This window comes from Plectropomus leopardus, chromosome 9 (assembly GCF_026936395.1).
Source record: "Plectropomus leopardus strain MGB_pleo_1.0 chromosome 9, ASM2693639v1, whole genome shotgun sequence".
Taxonomy (NCBI): Eukaryota; Metazoa; Chordata; class Actinopteri; order Perciformes; family Serranidae; genus Plectropomus; species Plectropomus leopardus.
In genome coordinates, this window is record NC_142184.1 from 13336137 (window position 1) to 13356325 (window position 20189).

Sequence of the window (20189 nt, forward strand, 5' to 3'; positions counted from 1 at the left end):
GACTAACAGCTCTCCAATTCATATATTAATAGTATTTGCAAATTGCAGTGGTCCTCTATGGTCGCAAAATGCAACTGAATAGTTGCGGTCTGGACTGAGCCCTGCAAATACCCCGCTTTGTGTGTGTGTGTGTGTGTGTGTGTGTGTGTGTGTGTGTGTGTGAGTGTGTGAGTGTGTGAGTGTGTGAGTGTGTGTGAGCCAAAACATCTCATGCCAGTGGTTTAAAAAATGATGTGGCAATTTATACTTGATGTTTGCATACTATTGTTGTATATATCCAACATGGAACAAGCCGTGATACATTGAGTATATTCGATATATAGCCCATCCAGACTGAACAAACAAGCTCAATGAGAACAGAGAGTGCAATGCTCAGAAGTACCAAATTCATGGATACATCATTCCAAGCAATAAAATTTCAAATTTCAGTTTGCCTCTCTGTTCTCAGAGGCTCCCAATTAAACAGCTGCCATCCATCACAATGTAAGAGCTCAGCAAGCACAAGTAAGCAGGTATAAATAACAAGAGCACAAATGGACTTTCAAAAACTGCTCACCGGCAGACAAGAGCACTTTCATCCTGCACTCTCATTGCAAATGGTGCGACAAAGTGTCGGACCACTCTGCTGCTGTAGGCTTTCGTCGTGCGCTAGTCTGTGTTTATGAATGAGTGCAGCACAAGAGTGCATCAGGGAGCGGGAGAACATCTTATCATCAGACGTTCACTGAGGAACAATCCAATAAAAGCAGGTCACCGAGGCTGTTGAGCGCCTGCCTGCCTATCTCACCCAGGTTCTAATCACATCTGAATGAAGCCATCTATTCTGATTACAGAACAGCAGACCAATTAAACACCGCCATGTTGTTATTCCTCTCTCATTAGCCACGGAGTGTGTATGAGAATAATCCCCTCATCACCGACAGGGCCAATCTCTCTCCACACACACACACACTCAAACTTCTATCAAACCAGTGCAAAGCAATCCTTCGGGAGCGGGGCTTATTTATTTATAGCGCCTGTGCCAAGTTCAGTGGCTTTTCCATTATTAATGATAATGAAACCTACCAAGCCATGTAACACACAAAATTTTAAACAGCCGGGCTCACTTGTGACATGGTGTGGCATATTAACAGGGTGAGAGATGTAAGTGACTGTAAGTCTGCTGTGTGTTGTCAACAGAGTGCTGTGTTGGCAGTTGTAGTGATTTTTAAACAGCTTTGAGCTCTAATACAAAAGGGAACTCGGAACCAAGATAAATCATGTGACTGATAGAGATTCCCAGCAATGGTCACAGCGATTTGGAACTGGCTGCTGCTTCATTTTAAAGTCATGCTGCTGAATAATTACACTGAGATATGTATACTGTATTCATGGGGAATGCATGGGAGGCAATGGTATACAGAAAATTCACTGAGGCTAACTGCTCCATTGTCTGTAGGGAGAAAAGTAGTGGAGCTCCATCAGGATCATGGAGGCAAAAAAAATATATAAATCTTTAAAATTGCACAACTTGAAACTAGTTGGGATTTTAAGGAGAGGGATTCAAACCACATAAATTAAGTCAAGTATCTCACTGCTGTAAATTCAGTTTCATTTTCAACCTAAAGCTGGGGTAGGTAGTTTAGTTGTGGCATCACTGGTCAAAAATCCCATAATAAACTTTGGGCATTGTAATTAAAGTAGTCTGACAGAACAATAGACTTCTACACCTCCTCTTGGCTCTGCTTTCAGGGTTTAGAGAAACTAGCCATTGACGAGATATTTTGGCCAATCACTGATCATTTCAGAGAGAAAAAACTCCTATTGACTGTTCTGTAAAGGCAACTCCCTACACTGCAAAGCAACCCAAAAATGCAAGACACACTCATCAAAAAGAGACTTTAAAAGAGATTCTGACATTAAATGCAATAAAACATGTATCATTATCAGCAAAGCGTAAATGCTGAAAATACTTTGGCTTTTTACTAGCCGTTGCCAAAGGTTTGACGTTAGCGAGAGCCTGGAATCACAGTGTCTCCTGTGCCTCCTTCCTTGCAACTACAGACCACCTCACCGAGGGGGAGAGCAGGCATCAGCTGCGGAGACACCCTCAGTCAGCAGCTGCAGCAACCTGAATCCAGCCAGCGGAAACCTAAGACAGCCTCGACTCACCAGATCTGCAAGCTTTCTGTTGCTGCTGTTACACATTAAGATCCGGAGCTGCGGGGAACAAGGCACAGCTGCTCTCTCTATGCAACAGGCACTTGTTGCATTGAGAGAGCTGCGTAAATATGGGCTGAGTGGATTAGTCACAAGGAACTTTACAATGAAATACTATTAAGTAAATCAATGTATGGGAAACATGGTATTACTGTATGAAGCACAAGCATATCAATTTGACCTTTTTTTGCTTTTCCAGATTTCTGCCTACCCCAGATTTAAGAACTAAGTCTTGATTACATTTCACATTCATTCAGGCATTCAGTCGAGTTACTCGTAAGATTTAAATCCTTGCGACCTGTTTTTGCTTCCATAATTAACTACATAACACAGCGTTGGAGGAAGAGAAAAACTCATTCATCTATATAGGACACACAGCACTTATCTGGGTATTAATGTAGTATTTCTTGAATGCTAATGAGCCTGTTTTCTATAGCATGTTGTAAATGAATGCAGCTTTGTAGGGGAACCGCTTTGTTGATCTACATTGAGACGTAACAACAGCAGCTCTCTGAGAGCTGTTGTTTGCATCACAGGCAAATCGGCAAAGCCCCAGATTGCCATGTAAATAATCATTTGGCAAATTTAAAAAAAAAGGTAAATGGGGAGACAACCTTTTAATTAAAATGCTGGTTTAGAATAAAAAAATAACCATTTATTTTCACATGTAAAGGCTGTAGTGTTACATTTGTGTGAGATAATTATTAAAATCCACTATTTATTTCAGTATTACCTGATTTTTTATTGTTTGTTGTAGATGTCCCTTTAAATGTATTATTATTGCACTGATGTATTTATAAAATCTTTTAATTCAACACTCTTTGTATTGTCTAATTATGTAATATCTTTTTATTAACTGCTGTTTATTGATGGATTCATTCATCCACTTGTAAAGTCTTGTCCCTCTTTATCGTCCACTTACACACAATTTAATAAACTGTTTTACAATCTGTCTTGCATAAAACATGGTGTACATCGTTGTTCAGCCTTGCTGTCTTGATAGAGATGAGTCAAATGTTGAGCAGACTCACATTACTGCAGCATCACCAGCTGCACCTGACATGGTAGAAGATGAGCTGCTCTTGAGGCTTTTCACTAATTTGCAGGATCCGTGCCATCATGTCTTTTCTCAAAGCTGAGCAGAAGTCAGCAATCACTTTAATTCAGAAATATCATGGTTTGTGCATCCAACTCATGTATGCAGCTGCCAAACAAGTCACATGATGCAAAATGTACCGGTGGAGAGATGCGCACGTGGGGATCGAACCTCGGCTTATGCAGTAGCACAATGACTGTCTTGGCACGCCACGCTTGATATTAATGAGGGGAAGATTCTAGGAACCATGGCCAAATTCACAACCAAGAACGATATGCAGAGGGCTGCTGCCATTTGGAGGGTTTCCAACCACATCAAAGCATCAGTTTGGTGAGATGGGATTGTTTGCCTCTGCAGCCTTGTGCTCCATTTCTACTGCTGTGCTTTTAGATTTAGATTCTACCATCAGCAGCAGCAGCAGCAGCAGCACCCGTGAGAACCTGCAAAAAATACATTTCATGTAAACAAAGAGAACTTTCTTTGGTGTCAATATAAATATTATAACCCCTGCTTAGGTATGGAAAATGATTTTTTCAGTCAGTTTTCATTACAGTGGACTGGGTGATAACAGAGAGCATTATATCAAAATACTGTACATTACCGTACAATACAGCACACTGCACTGGTGTCAGCCACATCATGATTGCCACAGACTCATTTGTGAGCTAATGTTTCATTTGCAGATGCGCCTGGTCCCCATCTACTATGGAAAGTGGCCTGAGACATGCCGGCCAATCACAACAGGTTATCCAATATGGGATGCGTTTTAAATGATCATATAAAGGAGCATCACTGAGGCATTTTCGAAAGCACGAAGCAACGAAGATGGCTGCAGCTGATGTGGAACTAGGGCTGGGTGATATGGGCTGAAAATGATGTTGCGATAATTTAGGGCTATATCTCGATGCACAATAAACACCTCAATATATCTCAAAACCATTCCATATCACGATATAACAAAATCCAATATCTAAGATGATATATAATCTATATCTTGATGCGATATAGAATCTTTATATTGCCAGACCCTCTGTGGAACTTTCTGTTGAAGCCATCAAGTTAGTATTTAATGAAATTTTTGCTAAAAGAAGAAAAATCAACAGCAATTGAAGCTTTTCTTGATTTTATGTGATTGCCGTATTTCGACATGATTTGGCAAAAGTTTAAAAGAGCTATATACAACATTTATAGCTTATCTATGATTCAGAGTCTAATTCAGATTGTCTGCGCACAAATCTTTACATGGAGGTGGCTGAGCTGGAGCTAGCAGCTCACGGTGCTAGCACTGCAAACAACTGCAGCAGAGCTGACAGAGCTAAAGGTGTGAACAAGAGTGCGGATGCTGAGCTTTTACAACAGCACTGTGGGTCAGGACAGACTTGTCAGCAGTGACCACCATAAAAGCACAGTGCAGGGTGGCATCGATGACTCAGCCAGTGGGTTACACACACAGGGACTCAAATGCACGTACATGTGACCGGACCATCTACCACAACAACCGAGAAGCTATTACAACACACGCAGAAGGAGCGTGGCTCCACTCTCTGATCAGGACAGCATTACTCCACATAGCAAATAGATACTTGCTGCTACTTTAACGTGAATAACCCGTTGATAATGCCTATTGGAAACTGAATATGAACTGGGAGATTCTAGATCACTTTACATTTACAATTTGGTCTGGCAATGTCAGACTAAGATCATGATGCCAAATTTCAAAGGTGAAAAAATAAAGTGTAAACAAAAACTTTTTTTGAATGATTTTCATTAAACATTTGTTGCCAATTTGGAATTATCAATACTGTATGTGGTAGTAAGGCTGACTGATAATTGTCTATTGTGAAACAACACTTCATGACTTACATAATTGAAAACACTGGCTTGTTTGTTATTTCAGAAAAATCCCTCTTTTGTCCTCAAGCAATTTCACCTGAGGCAAAGTTTTGTAAGTAAAAACACTCTCCTAACTTCTGAATCTTAAAATCATTACAGCTTACAGAGTGTTTTGAGTGTGATTAATATAACCCAACCTACCTTTAACCCTAAAACCAAAGAAAACTATTAAATATTGATACAAGAATTTCAACCGAACTATTTATATTAGAATTTCATATAACCTATTTTCTGCAAGGATTTTTTTCTTTCCTTTTGTACACTGCTGTTGGTGGGCATGCTTCTGAGTGGCAGACAAACTTCACATGCACATCTCTATTTGACACACACACACACACACATTTACTGTGATGGTACAAAGACAAAGACTGGCACACATCTACAGGCTGTGGCCCAGTGGAATCGCTTCAGATTTGTTATAGTACATTTAGAGCAGAATAAAAGTGGCCTGGGGAGCGCAGACAGTCGAGAACCTAAGGAAAGAACAGACATGGCCTGAAAAATTTTCACTAAAACACGGGACAGGCTCCACTACACTTCGTTCAACTTGTCTAGACACTGGCGGCTCCTAATACACAGCTACAGAGGCTGTTTGGATCCCACTGAGAGGCATCCCTAAAGAGAGAAGCTGCAGATAAGGAGTGTGTTTACCACCGAGAGAAGCCCATCTACTCTCGACACGCAAGCAATATTTCTTAGCCGCGTTCACAGCGATGATGGATTCACGTTACAGTTTTAAATCAGCCCACATCTTAACTCAGCAGAGACACCCCTACAAATTTCCAGCCACTGAGGCTCAAACAGTGTACAAGCTAACAACAGAGGAATGCGACCTTGGACTGCACTTGACATGAAATCTCATCATTTCCTCCACACTGTAATATCCACAAACACCAATAACACCACATCAGGCCCGCCTCAATCTTTCAGACTGAGGAAAACCTCTCACTCTGGCTCGCACCATGATGCCAGGATATTCAGCTTTGCACACTCAAATCGAAAGACTTACATAACACCGCGTCTTCACCAAAGCCTTTTTTTAACCAAGAGGCACAGGATTGAGAGATTGTGTTTTAAGAGAGAGTATCTACAAAAAATGCAGGCAGACGTTGAATCCAGAGCAGGTGAATATAAGCACCATTAACATACCTGACCATTCTTGAGGAGTCACATTCAGACCTGGAAGACAGAAAAACACTGGGTCATTGATTTTGTTGAGCAGGTGGAATGAAGAACGCTGCAGTATGTCAGTAATGCAGCTAAAGACATGTACAGTAACGAAACGCCTCACTGACCACCATCACTTGATTCAGCAACTTCATAACAGCAGTCAGGTTTAGCTATCTGGGACTGAGGAGTGTGACAATTTTGAGCAGATCAATGTGGCATCCTAAGAAATGGTCACACTTCTAATTCCAGCTATAACCCAGTGACATTTAGGAAATTATACATTGATATTCTACTGGGTGTGTAACTGTCTCCTGTGGCAATGCAGTGGTTATTATAAATGCAGCATTTTGCCTTTGCAGATACAAAAAGCTTTCTTTTTGTGCTTTGGTGCTGATTAAACTCTATCACCATTCTGGAGACATAAATAGTGGCTGTATGGTATTGAATTGAGTGGAGTTTCTATCATTGTGCCCCTTAATGTAAGAAAATAAGGGTGGAAAAAGGGTGATCTCAAACACTGCTGCTGCTACTGAATAGGCCTTTTCATGTCAAGCTTGAGAGAAAATTAAAGCTGTAAATAACAAAGTTAATGATGGCTGAGTTCCATTTAGCTGCTTCAGTTTCAGGGTCCTGGTATAGAGTTTATAAGTGGGTGGAGCTATTTGATTCTTTTTTTAAATTCTTTTTGATTCTATAATAGTATATATCAGTAGATAAGATTTGCAGTTATAACATGAGCGTGTAGGAGTGTTACATTATCCAGGAAACTCCTGTGTTTCTGTGGAATATAGGAATATCATTTAAAAAACACTTTGCAACTCTGTTGTGCAGACTGGCCCATTGTTGTAGCTTGTATTGTTAGTTAACAGTGCTTAGATAGAGACTTGGACATTTTGGGTATATTTATTAGTCTTGTAAACAAGATCCACTGATCCGGATGTTATCAGCCTTATAAATGGCTGTAATGTGGTTTTGTGGTTGTAAGCCTCATAGACATGGGCCAATAGGGGTCTGCTACACTTACAGGTAGGTTCAGAAGACCGATGTCAGCCCACACAATGGTCGTAACCAGTTTTCTAGGTTTCACCTTCCTTAGGTTTAGGTGCAAAAACAATGTGATTATGTTTAGAAAAAGATCATGGTTAGGCATAAATATTGGTTTCAAATCTTGCTCTTACCCCAGTCTTCAGGGTAGAAGTCCTGTGTTTGACTCTACTCTCCCTCCTATAACCCTACATGCAGACTCTCTTGCACCCGGGGCTGGCTGAAAGTCCTTTCTGGCAGAAATGTTCATTTCATGGCCTGATAAGCCTCAACCTAATGTGGCAGGCCCCTACTTACCCATATCTATGGCGCTTATCACCACTGATAACGGCCCTTAATGACCTGATAACAGCCAAATCAGCTGAGATATCAAGGAACATAGTTTTCAGGTACAAAGTGTGGCTCCGAGTGATGCAATTTTCAGGATATTCACATGACATTTTAGCCCTTAAGCGAGCTCCTAAGGTGGAAAACTGTTAGGAGTAGGGAGAAGGACATTTAAGAGGTTTACATGCAAGCAGAGGAGCAAGCAAATGTGAAAATAGTGGAAAGACAAAGAGGTAGAAGAAATATTCTTCAAACATTCATTGATAAATGAGTGAATGAAATGCTACACATTAGATCATGCAGGGATAATGTTTGTGGTCGATCTCATTACACATGCGCTCACATCGCCCACCAAACACAACGTTATAATGTCAGACAGTAATCACAATGCTAAGATGTTTAGCAACTGGAAAAACTGCAACAGTCCAGCAGCAATGACTTGGGTTTGTCTCAACCTTCCATCAGTAGAGTGATCATACCAACAATTTAAGAGATTTCACAGTCTCATATGTGATGCAGTTTATCTAGCTTCCGCTGGATTTCTTTTTTTAATTTAATTAACAAATTGTTTTTTAAAATAATGCCACATATCTGGGGCTCAACCATACCTACTGACTAGGGTAAAAGTTTATGCCCCCTCCTTGCTCAGAGTTGCTCTGAGAATTTAAAAAAGTTAAAGGACCTCATAAAACAGCCTTCAAACCATCAGTCTGATGCATGTTTGGTCCCACATGTGTTATCATGTCATACATTCTTTGTTTTCCATTTCTATCATGAAATTTCAAAGGCACTATTGGAAACAGACTGCAGTAAACGGCATTCAAACAGCAAGGAAAGTACTCTTTACACCAGAGAAATAAAATGCAGCCCATTCTGTGAACCACAGCACTAAGGGGCAATAAAGCTCCCGCACGACTGCATCAGGGCTAATTTATGAGCACTCTTGTCGCTTTTTTTCACTTTTCACATGAAGAAAACAATGAGCTATTCATAGTGAAAGGCACTACGGTAACCAGCTATACCATTAGGTACTGAAGCTGCAAAGGTTCTTCTTTGAAGGGCTGTACTTTTCAGCTTTTTGTTAGGTTGGCTTGAAGAAATAATGATCCTCTCTGTTGTATAATGCTGCGTCTAATTCTCTGTTGGGCTGAGTGATCTTTTTCTCCCATCTCATCACTCTCAGTTACTTGTCTGTTTTTCTTTTGCGTTTGCTGTGCACCGTTCTCTTCACTCCAGAATCTCTTGCATTACTTAAACATGTGCTTTTTATTGTCCAAGCATCTTCTAATTGTTCCATAAAGCACTGAACAAACTTGACACTGTGCTGGTGTTTTCATTAGAGCAAACCACATTACAACTGTGGAATTAGGTTGAGGTGAAAACTAGAGCTGGGTCAATATAATGCAGTGGTAGGATGAGATTCATTGACACACATGCTGCAGTTCAGATCCAATGGCAATTACTGAAGCTATTGATTGGCTGTGTATACAATGCATCACTGAAAAAAAAAAGATCAGACCAAAACCATTTTTCAAAGATGTTTTGCTGAATGATGTGTCTATCTTTTACGACGCTTGTACACAGCCATGAAACCGTACTTCCTCAGTGCGAACCAGAGCAATGAAGAAGTGGTCAGAACCCTGGACAGCTCCTCTGTCCTGCAGAGAGGCCACCACTGCTAATCTACACAAATCCTTATCTGGGTCATGCCTGGATTGTTAGCATATTCTGCAAGATTGTCACAGTGTTCAGACAATAGACACCACAGACCCACATGGAACCAAATATTCCACTAATAATCACAATAAAAATGTTGCATACAACCACATTAACCAGAATGGACTGGTCCGATCTGGCCTGACTCAGAGAAATCTCAGTCGGATCATAACTGATTATGTACACCTTTTCAATAAGAAAATATTAGCACTGAATTCAGTTTAGTGTATTCAATTTATTTAAAGGACTATGTGCGTCGACATGATCATTTCCAAGAAATTAAAACATGGTTGCACCAGATTTAGCAAGATGCTAATTTCCATCTGTAGTTCCACAATACAGAACACAAGAAGAGCAGATGCCTCACACAACAAAGTACAGTAGACACACGCAACAGCACAACACACAACATTAACACATCTGCCAGGTTACTTATGGAAACAATATGCAGCGTACAATGCCAAAGTTTACACAAAACACACAACAACCAAAATGAAAGTGACCTATGCAGATTTCTTGCACTATAAAAAATGACTACAAATTGCACAGTAACCATGAAAACACTTATCATATCTCTCTGGTTGCAGTAAATATATTCTTTCTGCGTATGTTTACTCCACATGGCGACGTAGCTGTCTCTACTCTCCTTCTCCTGATTTTGACAGATAATCATTTGTTTAAACGGAAAGGAAAAGTGCTCTAAAGTTCGCTAAATTGTGTTGCAAGTAGGAGTGGGAGAAAAATCGATTCTCGTTTTTAATGATTCAGAATCGATTCGAAAATCCTAAACATCGATAACAGACTGTATTTACTGCGTATAGTCTATTCTTAACCCTCTAAAAAAATGTATCATTTAAAAAAGTCTTAATAATCCTGAGACCGTTTGTCGGATCGTCTTACTTTTTTCGCCAGTGAAAGCTGCCGGTTGTGCCGTTCAGAGGGTCTCCGATGTATCGCAGCTTTTAGAAGCCTCGGTATCCAGCCCGGGAGTTCGGGTGTTTTTACGGGACCTTGTTCAATAAATCCACAATGACAGATCGGATATTGGGTGTCTTCCGCCCTTATATTACCCATATTCCGATGATAAAAGTACATTAGTATCGATGCTAAACGCCATATTGGTTTCCCATGATTCCTTTAGAGAGAGGTCAGAGGTTTGTTTTGGTCTTGTCCACCAATCGGAGGACGATCCGATGCTTCGTATCCGCTAACGCGTACATACGCAAATTTAAAGGGCTAGTGCACTAACGTATGACATACGTCATCTGGCTCAAACTGCACTGTGATTGGTCTAATCCTACTGTATCTATCGCTCTGTGTTATTGGTCGCGCCTCGTGCATTAGAATAAACTCTGGTAGCCCCTATAATAATAGTAATGAGACAGGGGTAAATCAGGAGACAGTGTAACAAGCAGCAGGGCCTCACATGGATGTAAGCTCTGTGTTGACTGCAGGCAGAGCGGGCTGGAGGATCAGGGCCCTCTCTGAAGTGTCAGGAGTGTGATCTGGCCCTCTACATCATCACAGACAGGAGCTGCTTTGCAGAACGGCACAGATAATGGGATACACAAACAACTACAAAAAAACAATGGGACTTTTTTTGAAAGGTGTGTCCATTTTTTTTTACTATAATAATCACAATGCTCATTTTTTCACTTTCTGATTCCCAACACTTGGGAGAAAGGTTTTGTATAACAAAAAAGCTCATGCATAATAAAACCTCCATAATTTCATACACACTTTGCTTTCATAACATAATATGCCACTGGCAAAACAGACTGGAGTAGATCCTGAAATTGCACCTCCTATATTTTGAATGGGGAATCAATTCTGAGTCGAACCGTGACCCCAAGAATCGAAATCGAATCGAATTGTGAGATACTGAAAGATTCACATCCCTAGTTGCGAGTGTCCTGCTTAATAAATGTATCATTTGATTTTGAAACAGTAGCCTTATGTAACATTGTTATTACAGGCTAAATTATGGAGTCTTTTTTTTTATGACAGACATCATAACTCTATTTGACAGAGTTGATATTTGTCATCAGTCGTTTTCTGTTGCCTCCCTTCAGAACTAGTTTAATACAGAGGACTTGAGGTAAATTGCTACACTTTTGGTTCAACCTTGGAACATGGTGGGTTGATACAAAATGAAACAGCTCATTCAGAATGAATGATCATATGAGACAGGCATATTGATGAAGTATTCATTAATTTTGCTTTCAGTGTAGACAAAGCTCATTTGTCTAGTCATGAAATTAATGACCTCTACATTTTAGTGCTTTATCTAAGCAGAATCTATCACCTTGATGAGGATGGAAAAGTGAATGGAGGCGAGAACGCAAGTTAAACCGTTTCCCTCTGCACTGCACAGAAACACTGGCTACTGAGGTTCTTTCAGGTGCATCCACAAAGACTTTTAAATAATGCATGAAATGCCAAATCCCATTGGTGGTATCATTCCACAGGAAGGCCTCCACAAGCTGTGAGATTGGTTTCTCCCACGGTGGCCCAAAGAGGAGCCAAATCTCCAGCGGCAGAATTAAGACTTCAACCTAGTTTGCTTCCTTAAACCAAATCTTACACTGTTGTATGTCCTGTCTTGTCAGTGTCTCGAACCTGCCCTTTCCCTAACTGTGTTTAACCATGTGTGTGTCGCTTGCATGGTACATTTGTGTCCTTTTTTTCCTGTGGCTGTGTTGCAATGAGGACAGTCTGTTTCCTGTTGTGAAGGAGGAAACGGACAGAGGGCACACCCAGTGCAAAAAAATGCTGACTCAGAGTTTATCAATCTGCCTTTCTGCAAGAGTAAGTGCAACTGGACACGACTGCAAAAAACGCACTAGTCTGCTCTTTTAATCATAGCTCCACTGCCCGGCTTCAAATGAGCCGGAACATCATACACTGTACACCACATAGATGCAATAATTCACACATCAACATCTCACGGCCCATGAGTCACTGTTTTGTTTGTCACCTATTTTCAGTTTAAACATTTCAGTACTTTCAAAGTAAGGTGTCAGAAAAGCTTGGTTACTTCCCCCTAAGCTGTTTTACTTTCCTCGCCTCTTTCAGAAAAGACCAGCTCCAATGTAATTATAAACCCATTATTTGTTTTTCGCTGTAAAATATTGAATAGGGTTAAGCCTTGAAGAAATGGCTTCTAGCACTTCATCACATTACCGCCCTTATTATGGCAGTAAGAAGTAAGCAGAGTGCTAAGGCAATAAAGGAAATAAATGTGTGGCTATTTCCTTTCCTGAATTCAGGAGAAAATCAGAGGTAATTACAGGTTTGTCCAAGGTGTGTGATTAATGACATGTTTTCCAAGTGAGGAGGGTTTTTAAGTGTGTACTCGAGATCCAACTGCATGCAAAACATTGTTGTATTACAGGTTTCTCTTATTTTACATTCCTTTTGCTAAATATTTTGCATCGTTCAATTTTCACATCAGGACACGCTGCCCACCCCCCGAACTTCTTCTTTAACTCTGCTGGAAGAAGCTAACAGCAGGAATTCCACTATAAACTTATGAAGTCCTTAACTGAACTGCTTAGACCAGAGTTATTTCCAAACGTACCCAAACTGTTATTGGGTTTACTGAATATACTGTGTCATTCGGCGGCAACCGTGACAGCCGCGAAACGCTTCGAGCTTTGGTGAACAAACCCCCTCCGAGCTGTCATGAAAAGGAATAAATCACATCTGAAGTAACGCTGAATTTACAAAACTTTCTACTGAAAAACACAACAGCACTTCTTGCAATTTTGTGGCTCTGGCCTCAATTCACAACCATGTCACTGAGTGATCAATGACTTGAACCTGCGGTCTGCTATAACAGCTCATTCACACTGACAGGTTCCACAGAGGAACACTGTGAGGCTTGGTGTTCTTGAGTAGTATTTCATAGTAATTGTCAGTACCTGATAAGTTTCATTTGTATCACAAAAGAACGCTGCAGTCGAGATAAACGTTGTTTAAGCGCTTAAATTTTGCTCTTGCTTGTCTGATGAGGGCACGCGTGTGTGCCATTATGTCTGCTTCACTTGGACTTTTTTCCCAGTCCAGTGCATAAATGAAGGACATTCATCATGTGTTAGACTCCTCAGCTCACCAAATACATGCAGCATTCATATAACTGTATTAATCTGCAGCTAATTACAGGCAGAAATATGTCTGGCTAAGCAGATCTAATGAGTCAGTCCAGTCCTTTGTACTGCTTTGCTTCACATGGTGCTGTCAAATTATGTATCTCTAAGGAGCTACTGGTGCTTGACCCCACTGGCTGTCTGCCCCAGCAGTCCTTAACACACACACACTTTCACACACATATAGATTTCTACATATTGCTGGAAACTAGGGCTGCAGACTTCTGGTTGATTGGTTGTTATGCTCCTTACAGACCATATTCTCACTGGTGCTGATCGCTGCTGTTACTTCAGTGAAGCCATGTGTCCACCAAAGCTTTCTTTTCCCTGCTGAAAAACAACAGCTGTTGTTCTGCACTTGCATTTGTCCTACGCGATGGTAAGACTTTACTGTGTTTCTCCCGCCCCTTCTCCACTGTGATTGGACGGCTGGTGACAGCGATGAGTGCAGCATTTTACCCAAAGCTAAGCATTTTTCAGCTCTCATTTTTAATTGGAAAATTGGATAAATAAACACCGAAGACGTCCAGTGTCAGATTTATCCCTATGGATTTATTTCACTAAGTCCTCAAAAGACTGCAGTTCAAGGCTGGATTACAAAGCCTCTAAAGGGACGCGATCACCCCAGAGCCCTTGCTGGAGTGGCACTATGGCTGATTTTGGCTTCTGGGTTAACATTTGGAAACCTGAGAAAATTAGCATTATTTTGGGGTGCTCAGTGGCTCAGTGGATAGAGCAGACGCCCCTTGTACAGAGGTTGTGTCCTTCCCGTAGCGGCCACGGGTTTGATTCTAGCCTCGGCCCTTTGCTGCATCTCTCCTTCTTTCCCTCTCTCTCTCTCTCTCTCTCTCTCTCTCCTCTTTCACGCTTAAGCTTTCCTTATCAATTAAGGGCATGAAAGCCCAAAAATAATCTTAAAAAGAAAAAAAGCATTATTTCTTTCAAAACATATGAGGAAGGCACTGAGCAAGGAAAGAAGGAGTGACCCAAAAATCGGCAAGAAATTAGTAAGAAAAAATAATTTAAAAATGTAAATATATTATTAAAAATGACAAAACAAAACAAACAAAAAAAGATAAATTAAGTTTTAAAAAGAATTCTATGTAATTATGATCATTTTAAATGTAGTTTGTCCCTAGCTTTTTTCTTACACATTTTACCATAGCTTTTCTCTTCATAAATAATTGTCTTAATCTACTAATTTTCCAATTTGTTACTCACAGAAGACGTCCAGTGTCCTTTTCTCATGTTTTTGAAAGAAATCACAGTTTGCTCAGGGTTGAAAGACTTTAATATTTGTGATATCTGAAAGCAGCACAAGAAAAGTGATGACGCGCCAGGTTTCAAAAGGTTAAGTCTCTTTCTCTCATGGAGCGTTAGAGATAGTTACCGTTAGTAACTGTTTCAAACATCATCAGCCTCAGAGTCAACCTCTACAGTGTCCAAATATCTCACATTTTTCTCGTCAGTCCTGCTCAGTGCTTAGTGGTGTGAAGGACTCATGCACGCAGCTCAGGTGGAAAAGCGTTACAGTGCGCAGTTCATTTTTGGATAATATCACATTGGAGATGGCATTTATTTTTCAGTCGGGGAATTCCACTTGCCTGAACACAGAGTCTGCTTGCCTTGAGCAAGTCATAATGTCAAGCTCTGTGACAGGGAAAAATGCTTTGGTAGACACACAACATTACCAGGTAGAATGCACTCAGTGCACTGTGGTAAATTATTTAATCTAAAGATAACGTACAGATTTTTTTTCCCCAAATACCAACTGATTGGTTGAGTAGGTAGAACTTCAGTTGACCAAGATTTTCTTCGGTTGATTCCAGCCTTACTGAAAACTCCACCAAAACACAAAACACTCCACCTGCTTCCTCTGCCCACTGTCATTTTTCACTGTGTATTCATCTGACGTTGTCCTAATAGTCAATATATTATTTAGACAAATGCCAGGGAGCATGAAATGCACCGACAGAGGAACTGGACCTTTTAGAGTTGATATACTGACTCTGTCACTCATCAGTATTGTTGTCAGGCCGGGAGCGGTGCCTTTATTGATGAGCCTTTGGAAGACATTTCATCTGCCTTAGCTGCATTTAGATTCTGCATGCCAAGGTGAATGTAATCTTCTGTTATTTCAGGCCAAAAAGCCCAGTGGCGATGCCTTACTAAGCTCTATTCATTCTCAGTACTTCAAATGCAAATACAATTTCAACAGGAGCTGAATCTCAGATCCTTGACACACTTGTTCATTGTGAAAACTGTACTTCCCTCCAGCTTTGACTCAAGCAAGCACCTGACCTTACACAGAGAGCTGGATACCAGAAAACTTTCACTCTGGCTGCATTCCTGAACATATTGCTTGGATTTAGATCAGCCCTCGAAATCTCCAGGGTTTCACAAAACACAAACAGCAGTGCACACACCAGCAGCCAGAGTGCAAACACGCAGGTTGTAGTGCAACACCTACTGTAAGAGTGGAAGCAACAGAAACTTTGAATCCTGCAAGTCACTCACTCAGCCAGCTGAAGGCAGACATGTCAGCTGTGTTAGAAACCACACAAACGAGACACAAGAATCAGCGAAAACTGTCTCCAAGCTTCTTTGTGCAGAATTTTCAGCACAAATATTAGCTGTCAAAGGCCCAGCCAGCTGTGAGGGAGTCCGTGTCTGACATCTACCCATGATGACTAAGAAGATGTGTGAGCAGCAGCTCCTCATCTGTGTTTAGCTGTTGACTCAGCCTCCACCTCGTCCGCGATCCACACATACACACACACCCGCGCTCCCACTTGGCAGAAAACTAGTGGCAGCCTTTCAAACAGCTCTCCACAGGTACTATGCTACAAATTGCCTTCGATTCAGCTGCTGCATCAGCTGGTTTTGACAGCTGCAAGGCGGATAATTGGTTCAACTGTGAAGAAATAAAGAATGAACAAGCGACTGTACTTTGGCCTCGTGGCCAATCCAAGTGTGCCGCTTTAGTGTTGATCACAGTTTGTAATGATAAAAGAGGGTGGGAAGAGATTTAAAGTGCTGGTTATCTTGAAGTAAAAAGGGTGTGAAGTAAACAAAGTGTGCATTAAATTTCTCTGAATACATTTAAGAGCTAGACTCTTTTGGATTGTTCTCACAAACTGCCAAAAAAAGGGAAATCTGAGAACATTTTAGGAAGTGTTATGTGTATCACAGACAGTTGTGTTTGCTTTCTTTTTAAGAAAAAACCCCAACTATGTAAATAAACTGAGTAAATACTTTTAAAGGCAATGTGTTCCTTGTATTTCATGAGGAAATTGTAGCATTTGGAAACATTAAAGCAACGTAACAAAGAACATAGCTTTCTATAACATACTATGCTGTTATTTTAATTCTGTTAACATAAAGTGTTACTCACCCAAATGTGCTGTGCGCACATCGTTTCTATCTTTGTTAGCAATCTTCTTCTTTCTTGCCTTTGCCAGGCCCCCAGGAAGTGTGCCTGACTGTGAAGTCAATCTGACACAGAAGCCAAACAGTGGAATTATAACCTCTGAGTCCATCATGTGAGACCATGTGGCCCAAAAAGACCTTTTTCCATAGACTTATATTGTGCAAGAGATGTCTGTAAATCAGTGAAAATATTTTTTGAGCATCACAACCTGCACAAAATGAGTCATTTACTATCAGAATTCGATTCATTTGGTCCGATAACATTTGGAGACTGTCAGAGTAAACTGGCATACCGATACGACGTTTACTCCCCGAACCTGCAAAGAGTTTTTGTCATCTTTTGTGCAATGTTCATAATGCAGGTTGGCACTCATTTAGGTGGCATTTAAAACACAAAATGGCTCTTGAAACATTTGATTAATGATGTCAAAGTCTCTTAAACACAATATTTTTTCAGAAATGTTTAACCACTTAGATTGACTTGTTCTTTGTTTTGATTGTTTTCTTACTTTTACATCAGCAGGTCTAAGTTTTAACTTCTATTGAAATCTCAGGAACATTAGTCCTGAGGAACATCTCTAAACTCTAGACTCAACTAAACTGGTTGACACCAAAATGAAAACCATGTAGATTCAACTGAATCCACAATTGCGTCACAGTGATCACAGACTGGAGCTTTAGTTAAAGCCGTCTATCAACACATCTTAGTTACACAAGTATGTGGTTGTTTATCCCTCAAGTTCCTATTTGCAGATCGTACAGGCAAAATGCAAATGAGGCACAAGGCTATGCTTTCACACCATGCTGACCTTCTGAGCTAAGAATCAGGAATCAGAGAGCAATCGCAATCTTAAAGGTTCGTTTTTTTTAAAAAAAGACATCTGAAATAAAGCTTTATTATTCTGCACGTGCACAACCACAGTAGAGTTTGTCAACATGATGTGTCGCAGGGATTATTAGCAGGACTTTTTTGTCTAACTTCCTTGCTTGTTAAAAGTTAAATCAAACTGAGGCAGTGGTGCAGAGTTGAGTTTGGTGATTTAAAATAACATGGTGGCCTGACTCTCACGAAGCTGTCCCATCCGACCGCCCGTGTGGCCTCTACCATCAGGAGGTAACAGAGCTCGTTAAAGTCATCATTATCTTTCCTCGTGGGACAACCAGCTACATCAAAAGGACACAAACCAAACTAAACTCTGTCTTAATGGGCCTGATTAAGGGAGCCAGAGGTCAGCGGTGCCTGGCTTTCCTCCAGCACGACTGCTGCCACACTGAGATACAAGGAGGGACAGTCCATTACAGATGAAGGCAGCCTGCTTTTGATTTTGAGTGCAAGTTGCAAGTTGTCTTTGGCCATTGCTTGAGATTTATAGGTGGGCCTGAATGCAAATCATCCCTGCGTGGACATTAATCTAGCAGGGTATTTCATTAGAGGGGGCTTTGCTGGAGAGAGGGAGCTCATGTGCTCGTAAATTTGGTTTGGCACACTGATTGTTCAGCAGATCGCAGGGTAAATGAGTAGACGCCGGCAGCCACAAGAAACAGCTTTCTCCACCATGCTATTATATTCTGCTGAGGGGTCCCAAAACACATGCTTAAGGCATTACGCTGGCTAGGGATGAACTATTTATGAACTTGCCAATCTCCAGTGTACAGGCTCCATTCAGGGGACTTAGTGAGGGCAGATGAGGTTTTCTTTGGCAGCATATTACAGTAAAGAAGCCAAAACACCGTCACTGCAACCACAACAGAAGGCGATATAAAACCACCAACCTTAAAGAACCTTTATCAAAAACTTCAATATCTATTGATCAGCTCCTATGACTATTAACTCCTCTGGCGTGATTCCAAACTCATCATATGTGCACTGTGCAACAGACCACATCCATGTTGTAACGAAACAAATTAAATCTACTGAAATACCATTTTGACACAAGTACAGAAAATTGAAATCATTCCAAAAAACACCACGTAATATTAATTTGTAATTCTGCAGGTGTCTACATGCTGTCACCAATTTAAATATTGTAGGTCTGTATATATATATATTTTTTTTTAGATTTCAAACTCACGTTTGTTTGTTTTTGGAGTTTCTCCATATGATTACATCAAATTTCATCAGTATTTCAAAACTGTTAAGTGCAATTAACAATTATTGATTAATCTGAAGATTTTTTTGGTCTACTAAATATCAAAAAAAGTCCATTAATTTTCCCTAGACAAAGATGACATCCCTAAATTTCTTGTAACATAACAAGTAACAAACAGTCCTCATCCCTTACCATCAAGGGAGGCCGACAAGGAGAACTTGCCGAACACCTAGTCCAATTTAATTTAATCCTGCCAGAGACAAACCTTTGTAGACTTGCTTATTCCACGTGACCATTGTTATTAAACTTGAACTTTTTTTTTGGCTTTTAACTGTATGTTGTTTTACAAGGTGCCAATAAATAAAATGTATTATTATTATTATTATTATTATTATTATTATGATTTCAGTCAGACTAACAGGTTTACATTTATTTTAAGTATAGTTTTAGTCTGACTAACACAATAACTCAACTTTTTCTAACATCATGTAAACATACTGAGTGATATTCAACATTTATTCAGGATGCATTAAACCCATGAGACTTAACTGACTTTAAAACAAAATAAGTATCCATCCAATTTATAAGTAAAAACAAACCCCAGAAACAGCTGTGAAACAGGCATATATTACACTAATATACTTAATCGAATGACTGCTCTGAATACCAAACACATGTTTTTGAACAATCATCTTCCATCAAAAACTCCTTTCTGCATAATCCTGCAGCTGCTTTAACCTGTCAAACACATTTAACTGTGGGTTGAGCAGGTTGAGCATCAAAGCAATTATACTCCAGTCGCAGCTGAATATGTGCAATGAATGTAAACTTCACTTCACAGAATATGGATACACTGTATGCATTGCCTCCAGGTTATCTTTACATGTTTATTTGTTTATTTCTCTTGTTTGTTTGTCTCACCTTCTGGCACACACCCTGCTTGAGATCTGGCACCGAATCAACAAATCGAGAGCTTTGCTGCTCATTCATCAGCATAGAAACATTCATATTAGGGAATTAAGAGGGAGTTGTAGTTAGCATGATTTGTCACGTTATTCATCAATATTTGATCACTGA

At 40.3% G+C, this 20189-nt stretch overlaps 1 protein-coding gene across 3 annotated transcripts in view; it reads right to left on the bottom strand.

Annotated features, from left to right (window-relative positions):
- Window positions 1-20189, bottom strand: part of iqsec1a (IQ motif and Sec7 domain ArfGEF 1a) — a 116835-nt gene that overhangs the window by 88576 nt on the left and 8070 nt on the right. For all 3 annotated transcript variants that reach the window (XM_088082007.1, XM_042492362.2, XM_042492367.2), the window contains exon 2: window positions 6338-6367. In XM_088082007.1, coding sequence (XP_087938133.1) covers window positions 6338-6367 — 30 coding nt within the window. The remainder of the gene's footprint in view (window positions 1-6337; window positions 6368-20189) is intronic.